The sequence below is a fragment of the Coregonus lavaretus genome, assembly GCF_964263955.1.
Source record: "Coregonus lavaretus genome assembly, chromosome: 39".
NCBI lineage: Eukaryota > Metazoa > Chordata > Actinopteri > Salmoniformes > Salmonidae > Coregonus > Coregonus lavaretus.
The window spans coordinates 23,879,742-23,890,458 of NC_140026.1; the positions used below are offsets into that span (position 1 = coordinate 23,879,742).

The 10,717-nt window shown below is 42.4% G+C and overlaps 1 protein-coding gene across 1 annotated transcript; it reads right to left on the reverse strand.

The window, feature by feature from the left end:
• Positions 1–720: 720 nt before the first annotated feature.
• LOC311113032 (zinc finger protein 16-like) lies at positions 721–4,105 on the reverse strand. The gene is made up of 3 exons (XM_084156156.1): positions 3,294–4,105; positions 2,867–3,091; positions 721–2,602 (listed from the first exon to the last, which is right to left on the reverse strand). Exons 1-3 carry the CDS (start codon positions 4,030–4,032, stop codon positions 1,920–1,922), a joined length of 1,647 nt encoding a protein of 548 aa, XP_084012282.1. The 5' UTR covers positions 4,033–4,105; the 3' UTR covers positions 721–1,919.
• Positions 4,106–10,717: the final 6,612 nt, after the last annotated feature.

Here is a 10,717-nt window from a genome sequence, read left to right on the forward strand (position 1 = left end):
CTAATTTATTTATTTAAATTGACTGATTTCCTTATATGAACTGTAACTCAGTACAATCTTTGAAATTATAGCATGTTGCGTTTCTATTTTTGTTCAGTATACTTCCAGCCGAGTCTGTTTTACTTTAGATATCATCAGGAATAGCAAAGAATAAAGAACCACATTTCCACAGTCAGCGGTCTGTTTTGAATTCATCACTTTGTGTTGCAAATATATTGACCTTCATGTTTCAATGGAAGTGTCTCTTATGTAGGCCTACTGGGCCAAAATGCTACTAGCGTTCTCCTGCTCTGTCTCTCTCTCCAACAATTCTGATGTCTTTAGCGGGAGCCACAGTGTGTGTGTGTGAGGGGCTTGTCGTGATCAGTGATGGAGTGTAGTAATGTTTATCTCCCTTTGATTGTCCCTCTGCAGAGAGCAGATGAGGACTCAGCTGCACACAGACACAGAAATGCAGTGCCCTCTGGTTATACAAACAAGTACACACACACACACACTAACCTACCATCTCAAGTGAGTCACCAACACACTCTAGGCACTGACTGTTTCTTAGAAATATACACAATTAAAAAAAAAATGATATTCCAAGTATGCCATCACGTCCCTCTCCTTCACATTATCCTACTCTTAAGTCCATAGACATAAGGAAGTCTTTGTCAATGGGGGAAATTGATGTGGGAAAGTATTATTATTATTAAAAGTACACCCACACAACACAAGCACCATATAAGAATGTTTATTAGGATGCAGATTGTCAATTATTAGCATTTCACATTTACCGTTTTAATATTCATTGTTTTCTGGACATTTTTGACAAGTTGGTGCTTCTTTTGTTATGTGTTCAACAGTCACATACAGTATTGAGGATATTTTTAGCTACACAATTGGAGTGAATAGAGACAAGAGGGGTCATTTTTTACTGAAATATAATTGACCTTGAACTGAACGTTTTCCTGAACCGTGTAGATAACGAGTCTGTTAAGAGAGGGGTGAATTTGAAAGGGCTACAGATATCAGGAATGCGTTCAGTTGTCAAACTTTGCAGATAGAAATGCCATAGAGCCGACGTGCTTCCTTGTTCTACATGCCAGAGAGGTATATGTTTGTTCTACATAGCATATGTTTAACTGAACAAAGAATTTCTCACGTGATGTTGTCATCATCATGTAGGTGGACATACCAAAAAGGTGTAAAGAATATAGGGTCAGTAATATAGGTTATGTCATATAAAAAAAAGAAGATAAAATGCCAACTCATCTGCTCTGGGCAGAATAGTCGCTGGTAGGTAAGTGAGGTTAAAACAGTCAGCAGTGCCACCTTGAAACTTCATTTGTGCAGTAATATAAGAAGTCCAAAAGGTGGCAGCAGAGTCACACTGTTCTGTTAGTAGTGTGAGTCCTCTTCCCAACAGGATATGCCTACATGGTTCCTATTTGAATACAACTAAAATGCATCCTTCCTTCCTAGAAGTAATCCCTGATCTGAGCTGACTGGGTTGGCGAAGCATATTGCTTTCACCTATACTATCATTAAGCATTAAAGGCCTGAGGTGCCTAATTGCTATTATAAATGTTTTGTCTTACCCTTGGTATACGGTCTGATATACCACGGCTGTCAGCCAATCAGCATTCAGGGCTCGAACCACCCAGTTAATAAATCATGGATTATTTCACAGAAGTGGGAAGGAAGGATGTGTTTCTGAAGTATTGGAACAGGGTCATGCTTTCATCTCTTTATCATGATGCACTTTGACCTTTCCCATCATGGCACCCTCCCTTTTGAGTCTGTATGGGTCTTTAGACTCAGTCAATGTTCCTGCCTCAGTCTCCTCAACAGCATATCAATAGGCTCCTGTGATGGCTAGGCTAGGCTACACTTAGCAATTAGCCAGCCTAGCTCCAAGGTAACAAGTGTCACTGTCACTGTATGGGGGTGCAGCGGTGGCTCTTGTAGGTGCCCAGGTGACGGAAGCTCCTCCCACATTGCTGGCAGCAATAGGGCGTGGCACCACTATGGATCCTCTGGTGGGTATAGAGGTTACCCAGCTCCTTGAAGCGCCTCCCACACTGCTGGCACGCGTAGGGACTCTCCCCCGTATGCACCCGCTGGTGTCTCTTTAAGCCTGAGAGCACCGGGAAGCCTTTCCCACACTGGGGGCAAGGGAAGGGGCTCTGCCCGCCGTTGTGCCCCAGCCGGTGACTCTTCAATCGGGCAGCGTGCCGGAACCTCTCCCCACACTCAGGGCATATGAAGGGCTTTTCCCCTGTATGGATGCGCTGGTGCTGCCGCAGGTTGCCCAGGTAGTTGAAATGGCGGCCACAGTCGCCGCACTCGTAGCCCCCTTCCACTTTCTTCTCCCTCGTCCCTCCCCCGCCTCCTCTTGCTAGGCTCATCCCCCCGGCTCCGGCCCCCATGCTCCCATGCTTGGCGTTACTGCTACCCTCCCCCAGAGTGAGGGGTGCAGTGGAGGTGGACTGCAGGGCGCTGTGGGTGCCGGTGGTGTTGCCGTGTATCAGCTTGAGGTGTTCCTCCAGGAACAAGGAGTCGGGGCAGAAGGTTCCACACAGTGGGCAGAGGTATGTGTGGGAGGGAAACTGCTGTCCTGTGAACAGACACATTAATGATTACAGTTATTGCACTCAGTCCGCTAGAGTTCCTAAGCATGGAATTGAAGCATGCAGCCAAAGCAGCAGCAATAAGGATTGGTCAGAAGGTTGTCAACACACTGAAAAACTAAAAAAATGTTTTATATTTGCAAAATGCATGGAGCAAAAAAGTTACATGTGCAAAGAAAGATGAAGATGACAGATCACAAATGAATGATGACATGAAGTGACGTGTAAAGGTCTTCTCCCTCTCCTCTCACCTGGTTCTAGTCGATCCACATGGTCCTCCATAGAACCGTTACCCTCCCCTCCTGGAGAGCCCTGGAGGGCTAAGGGAAAGTCAGGGGTGTGGGCGTCATGGGAAAAAGGGGCTGAGGGATGCTCCAATCCACCATCCCTTTCTTTCTTTGACTCATCACCCTCTTCCTCATCTTTTTCTTCTTCATCTTCATCTGGTGTTGTCTCACATTTAGGCTCCCTCATACCTGCATAAACAAACACATGGTTTGGGTTTTATTATTCCCATTTAGAGAAAAGTAGAGTGGGCCTATACAGCCTTTACATAGACACATGCAACGGTGCAAGACTGGATAACATCCAGCATATCAATTCCCAATTTCTCCCCTACTCCATGACCAATGCACATAACAGTGATTGATTGGTGCAGTGAGTGATTGATAAGTTTACCTTTCAAATCCGACGTGTACTCCACCCCCGTCATCCATTCGTAGTCGTAGATCCGTTTGCTTCCCGATGGTAGCATGCCGAATATGTCATCCGTGTTCGAGTCCGAGTCCTCATCTCCAGGCCCCGCGTCAGGGATGGTGTCCGGCCACAGGTTGAGGGAGTGCGGCTGGGGATCGTGGCGGCTGTCCCTGTCGCTACCAGACGGAGGATTGCTCGGGTCGCTGTCCGCTTCAGCACCCCGTGAATTCTTATCTTTCATCAGATAGTCGCAAATGGCATTTATGTTTTCTTTCTTTACGCCAGGCATGGCTGGTTTGGCTTTCTTGGGGTCGTTGTTGTGCTTGCTGCCCGAATGGAACAAGTCAGATTTTCGGAATACAGATGATGCCTCGGTGGTCATTCCGCCGGGGTACGGGTCCCTACCGTCTCTTTGTACCTCCAGTCTTGCTTTTAGGACTTCAATTTCGTCTGTTTTCTCCCGAAGCTCAATTTTCAGAACCCGTATCCTGACGCTGACCATTTTCCTGATTTCGGACAATGCAGTCTCGAGCACCACTTTTATGTTTCTTCCAAGGTGTTCGGTGATGTCGCTCACCGAGCAGAGTATCTCCTCGTCGGGCTCGAATTCCAAGAAATCATCGTCGGCTCGCACCGCAGGCCCCGGCGTGTCCATGAATGCGTTTTGAGCGTCGGGAGAAAGGCTTGTTTCAGTGAAACTGTGGTTTCTTTTGCGGTTCATGTCTTTGGAAGCTTTAAAGTTAGCTAGCTAGCAGACTAGCTACTGTGGTTGGGAGAATCAGCGTCTCGTCAGCAACACTTAAAAAATAACTTCCGGGTCATGGAATTTCGGAAACGTTCAAAATACAAGTACCCAGGTAATAGTAGAAACGTGTCATTAACCTGTATTTATTTATTCATGATGTATGAAAAATAATTGTCTAAACATTAACAATGATTCATATTTGTTCATATTTAAGTGACATTTGTATTACATTTTAGGTTTAGCACATGCTCAGAGGTCAAATAAATGCCCCCATATGCATTACATATATTGTCTTATAGAGGAAAAACTATTATTTGTGCCGATGTAAAAGTGGCTGGTGAGTACTCAGTAGGGTCTGTGGAATCTATATCTGGTGTGATTTCATGGGGCTCTGAATAATCAGGAACAACTTCATTACAGTGGTGTAAAGGACATAGTTTAGAATTACTCAACAAATTGCTGCACAGACACATTTTGTCTAGTTGTATATGACAGGATATGTAGTGTAGAGGTTCTCCACTTTGGTCTGAAAGAAGTAATTCACTTATGCACCGTCAAATGCAAGGAATATGATTCCTCAAAACATAAAGACATTCCTAAACCAACTCAGAGGAAACTGTATTCACTTACAGAATCTCTGTTCTGAGAGGATAGATGTTCTACCTAAGGTACCTGGAATTGGTGGCGTTTTGAGAACGTAATAATACAGGTGAATTTAAAAGCACATTGGATGGCCATAGCTATAAACATTAAAAATAAAGGATGTGGTCGTAATAGTATAACATTGAGTGTTAAAGTAATGAACTCCTTAAAGCAGTATGAGAAGGAACTGGAGGTCATTCTTCACTGACTACAGAAATATCTGGCGCTACAGTATTTGGCATTACATGAAAAGGTTGTGGACATTGTTCTGAAATATGCATTTTCTCATAATTGTGGGAATTTCAAAGCTCAGGTAGATGGAAGTAGTTGTGGTCCCGACATGTGTTGGTTCACTAAAGCAGTCCTATTTGGCAATAACGTCAATGAATTAATCCACAATAACATGAGATGTTGTATTTTGTATAAATTATCCGAAAAAAATATTATTGCATGAATGTTATTTAAGAACGTGTATATCAGATTCATTGAGTATAATGGTGAACACGGTCCCCATAAAAAACGAATCATATTTGATTAGTAGAGACCCTATTGAGTATTTCCCACCCCACTTTAGCTGAGACAGGTAGAAAAGTTTTCTCTCCACAAGCCAATATGTATCCCATGCACAGTGTATTACAGTGTATTGCATTGGGGGCTATGGAGGGGGTGGAGAACGAAGTGTTGCTGGATATGTATGACACAGTCCTCCTAAAAAACAAATCATATTTGGTTAGTAGAGACCCTATATTCCCACCGCACTTTAGCTGAGGCAGGTAGTAACGTTTTCTCTTTACCGTGCTATATTTGTACTTATAGTGTCCCCGTACCCATGCAACCTATTTAACCAAAGTAAAAGTCCAGCAACACTTGCTATGACCTGGCTTTTTGTTCAAACTCACCTGTTTTGTATTCTAGGAACTCTAGTAAGTAGACTGGACCCTGGTTTTATGGACACACAATCAATCTTTTTTCCTGTATAGTGCAATTTCTTTGTGCAATACAACAGAAATACAGTAAGACTTTTCTTAAACATTACATTTCAAAATTGCATCCTTGAACAGTAGCACCAGTAAATAAACAATAATAATGTTTTATTTTATTGTATTATTGTTTACCAGTAGGCTATTATGTTCTTGACATTAATTTACTTAAGCTCCAACCATTTCTCAATGTGCTCCACCTTATAAAATTATTTATCTTATATAAAGTAGTAATTCTCTTTAGTTTAGATGTTTCCCCCATGTAGTTCTAACTGTTTTTATACATAATGTTAACATTATGCACTATGCAAAGCTGCAAAAAAATATTGATTTCGTATCATACACATCGCATTTTATCGCAGTCTTTTATTTTAAAGACAAAATCCGAAAACCGGAAATCTTGATGTGGATAGGATCCAGCTAGTGTTGCTGCCGTGACAGTACAGTCAGAGTTTCTAAACCCAGAGGCGCAACATCGCAATACTTCCGGAAAGGCTTGCGAAACATACCAAACAGACCAGGCTGGGGTTTGGGATTTGAGAAGTCAATGAGAGAAGTCAATAATTAAATAATAATAATAATAATATGCCAATTAGCAGACGCTTTTATCCAAAGCGATTTACAGTCATGTGTGCATACATTTTTACGTATGGGTGGTCCCGGGGAGCGAACCCACTACCCTGGCGTTACAAGCGCCATGCTCTACCAACTGAGCTACAGAGGACCGCAAAATTCTTCCTTAGTTGTTAATTTTCTCGAAATCTAAAGGCACATCTAGATTCGAGCGAATGTCTTACGTAGTTGAACATGTTATTACTCCAACCTCGTGAAAGTGACAAACTGACACGTTTTAATTTTCGTTAAAAACAACATTATATCGAAGGAGTGCCTTTGATATGACGGCCTGCACATGCGCAGTTTGGCGGGAGACGACCGTTCTACCACAGATAGAACAATGAGACAGATATTTCACCAGATGTATAAATGTGAAGCATCCGCTTGGCGTTTCCACTCACTTGTGGTGAGAGGAAGCCCAGCGTCTGGCAGTGGGGAGAAGATGGAACGAGATGAATTTTGGCCAACATTCTGCAAATGTTCTCATCTATGAAACATTTGATCTCAATACAGTTCTTTGTTCCCAAAACTAGAATCTGTTAAGAACAGAGTGGATTAAGTTTTGTATTTTGTTCCCAAAACTAGAATCTGTTAAGAACAGAGTGGATTACGTTTTGTAGACTTTACTCTTTGCCAAAGTTTCCAAAAACTGCGGTGTTTAGGAGTGCAAGGGCGAATTGAGTTATTGCACACGCGCACTTCACAGGGTATGCGTTCCCTAACGGAAATATGCAAATGCATGCTAGAACGCGCCAATAGGATCTCGCTAGCTCATGCTTGTTCTGCCCACTATAACTCATTTGTTCCCATTGGAAACAACAGGCTGTGGTATATCTTGGGTTAGTTATAAACATCTTTGGTGATACCAAAGACGTGTTTCTGCGCATGAGCTTAGCTAGCCAACGTCGCAATGATATCGCCTACAAGTGTGAGCAGGGTTTCTATTGTAGAAGCAGTTTCTGCATATCTTTATATTGTACTGTCTTTGGTACATAATATGAAGATAGGCTGAAACTGCTTCTGCAATAGAAATCCCCCGATCGCATCTGGGTTTAGACATCCAGACATGCGCCACAGAGTTCCAAGTGCAGATTTTTGTGCAAATGGGTGGTTGATTTGAGAAGTAGCGCCACCCTGCCATGCTTTCAAGTCTTTGTTGTTGTATTGTCTTCAAGCGTCCAGCAGATGTCATTGTTGACCTATTTTTTGTATTATAAATGTTTTCATATTTTTTTGGTTATTTTTTGGTTACATTTTTTATTTTTTTACAGACGCTCTTATCCAGAGCGACTTACAGTTAGTGAGTGCATACATTTTTTTTCATACTGGCCCCCTGTGGGAATCAAACCCACAACCCTGGCGTTGCAAGTGCCATGCTCTACCAACTGAGCTCCACGGGGCCCAATTGAATCCATTAGTCTTTCACACCCACTCTAAATGCTATGACTTTATTAGTCCTTCCTGTCAGAAATATTATTTGGGTTCATCTCCACCACATAATGCTATTATGTAATTGTCCATGCCATAAAAGTGAGTCATGGAGGCATTATAGGTCATTCTATATAAGGAGGTCTTTGCCAGTCACTGTACCAGAGTACCCACCCCCTTCCACCCTGAAATAGCCACCAATCAAGGGTGAGTCGAGGTCTAACACATATGCCTACACATATTTACATTTTAGTCATTTAGTAGACGCTCTTAGTGCATACATTTTCATACTGGCCCCCCGTGGGAAACGAACCCACAACCCTGGCGTTGCAAGCACCATGCTCTACCAACTGAGCTACACGGGACATATAGCCTGGTGGTTGGCCATACATAGTTTAACAAGCCAGGTTTATGGTACTGCTGCAGTTGGATGGACTGCTGCAGTTGGATGGACTGCTGCAGTTGGATGGACTGCTGCAGTTGGATGGACTGCTGCAGTTGGATGGACTGCTGCAGTTGGATGGACGGCAGGTAGCCTAACAGTTAAGAGGGTTTTTGGACCAGTAACCAAAATGTTGCTGGTTTGAATCCCCGAGCCGACTAGGGGAAATATTTGTCGATGTGCCCTTGAGCTAGGCACATAACCCTAATTGCCCTTGTAAGTCGCTCTGGATAAGAGTGTCTGCTAAATGACTAAAATGTCAATGTTTATGTAACTTCATCAAGGTCTCAGATGTATTCTACAGTGCAATGAGTGAGTGCACACTGAAATGCAATATGAAATGCAATATGCTCATTAAGATACATTTATTGACATCAGGTTCTTATTTTCATCTGCTGGCTGAGTTTGAGATTGAGTTTCACTTCTAAAAGTTGTTCATCTGTAACACCTATTAAACAACTGCATGCTGCCCTCATGTGGGGGACATGACAGATAAATAGCAGTAAATAGAAACTGTATCTAGGCTACTCATACAGTATGTTATCTTGTTAAGTATCTCTTACCCAAGGAGATGTTGTGATACTTCAAAGGTCAAGTGTTGATGTTTTTCACTTCAGCACCTTCAGTAAACACCCGGGATAGTTCAACCAAATTACAAAATCACAAGTTGGTTTCCTTACCCTGTAAACAGTCTGACAAGGTAAAACAGCAATCCATGCTTTGGTTCTGTTTACCTGGTCACTCTCTCCAAGTGAGAAATGGAAATGTATTGATCTAATATCATAGGTGACATTGCCTTACCCTTTAGAACCTATAATAGACTAAATGTGATTGGTCCATTGATCATGTAAAATAAATTAATCCAATTGGTTTTCCTAGTGGTGGAGATATGCCATTGAAAGGATGACAGATATGTTAATTGCAAAACTTTGCTTTAGCTAATAATAAGCTAAAGAAGATCTTCTGACTCATATCCTGGTAGTAGTCACATTCTGGAAGCACAGCAGTCATTTGAATAAATTATGTTGGAGAGAGGGTTTGTAATACCGGAACCAATCCTCTACATATCAAATAGTTCAGTGTTTTCAATACATGAATCAAATTTTGCTTACATAAAGCTGTCCTTGGAGTTTTTTAGTTGAAATATTCAGTGAGATATTACTGTAGGGCTCTCTATTTAACACATTGAGTAACTCATGCACATATACACAGTTGGAATGAGAGAGAGAAACAAAGACAGAGAAGAGAGAGAGAGCAAATGTGTGGATGTGTGTGTGTGTGGGTGTGTGCGTGTGTCCAGGGGTGATTCTGATTGAGGGTGATTTGACACCGTTTTGTGACACAGGAACACACCCACATGTCCTCTGTCAATGTCAGACCCACTGTTAAAAGGTGACTCTGTCCACTATGAGTGACAGGCCAGCCTGCTCCTGTCCTGTGACATTCTCAATGAGAGGACAGTTTTCCACGATCTAGCCACCACAACCGAATGTCTAGCGCCTGGAACAATTCGACACGCTCTCCTGACGTCAACCTTCCATGACAGACACTCCTCACACACACTCTGGAAAGGAAGTCACATGATCAGTGGGGTTACAGTTACAATAGAATTACTGGTACTGGTATCCAATCATAATGGGTCTGCTACAGTTGTCCAATTGAAGTCAGAAGTTTACATACACCTTAGCCAAATACATTTCAACTCAGTTTTCACAATTCCTGACATTTAATCCTAGTAAAAATCCCCTGTCTTAGGTCAGTTAGGATCACCACTTTATTTTAAGAATGTGAAATGTCAGAATAATAGTAGAGAGAATGATTTATTTCAGCTTTTATTTCTTTCATCACATTCCCAGTGGGTCAGAAGTTTACATACACTCAATTAGTATTTGGTAGCATTGCCTTTAAATTGTTTAACTTGGGTCAAACGTTTCGGGTAGCCTTCCACAAGCTTCCCATAATAAGTTGGGTGAATTTTGGCCCATTCCTCCTGACAGAGCTGGTGTAACTGAGTCAGGTTTGTAGGCCTTCTTGCTCGCACACGCTTTTTCAGTTCTGCCCACAAATTTTCTATAGGATTGGGGTCAGGGCTTTGTGATGGCCACTCCAATACCTTGACTTTGTTGTCCTTAAGCCATTTTGCCACAACTAAGGAAGTATGCTTGGGGTCATTGTCCATTTGGAAGACCCATTTGTGACCAAGCTTTAACTTCCTGACTGATGTCTTGAGATGTTGCTTCAATATATCCACATAATTTTCCTTCCTCATGAAGCCATCTATTTTGTGAAGTGCACCAGTCCCTCCTGCAGAAAAGCACCCCCACAGCATGATGCTGCCACCCCCGTGCTTCACAGTTGGGATGGTGTTCTTCGGCTTGCAAGCGTTCCCCCTTTTCCTCCAAACATAACGATGGTCATTATGGCCAAACAGTTCTATTTTTGTTTAATCAGACCAGAGGACATTTCTCCAAAAAGTACGATCTTTGTCCCCATGTGCAGTTGCAAACTGTAGTCTGGCTTTTTTATGGTGGTTTTGGAGCAGTGGCTTCTTCCT

What these genes read in the sequence shown, in the direction of transcription:
- LOC311113032 (XM_084156156.1), bottom strand. Translation starts at nt 4,032, where the DNA reads ATGAACCGCAAAAGAAACCACAGTTTCACTGAAACAAGCCTTTCTCCC. An exon ending in GTACACGTCGGATTTGAAAG is followed by an intron (nt 3,092 to 3,293) that starts GTAAACTTATCA and finishes TTGTTTATGCAG; the next exon opens with GTATGAGGGAGCCTAAATGT. An exon ending in TGTGGATCGACTAGAACCAG is followed by an intron (nt 2,603 to 2,866) that starts GTGAGAGGAGAG and finishes GTCTGTTCACAG; the next exon opens with GACAGCAGTTTCCCTCCCAC.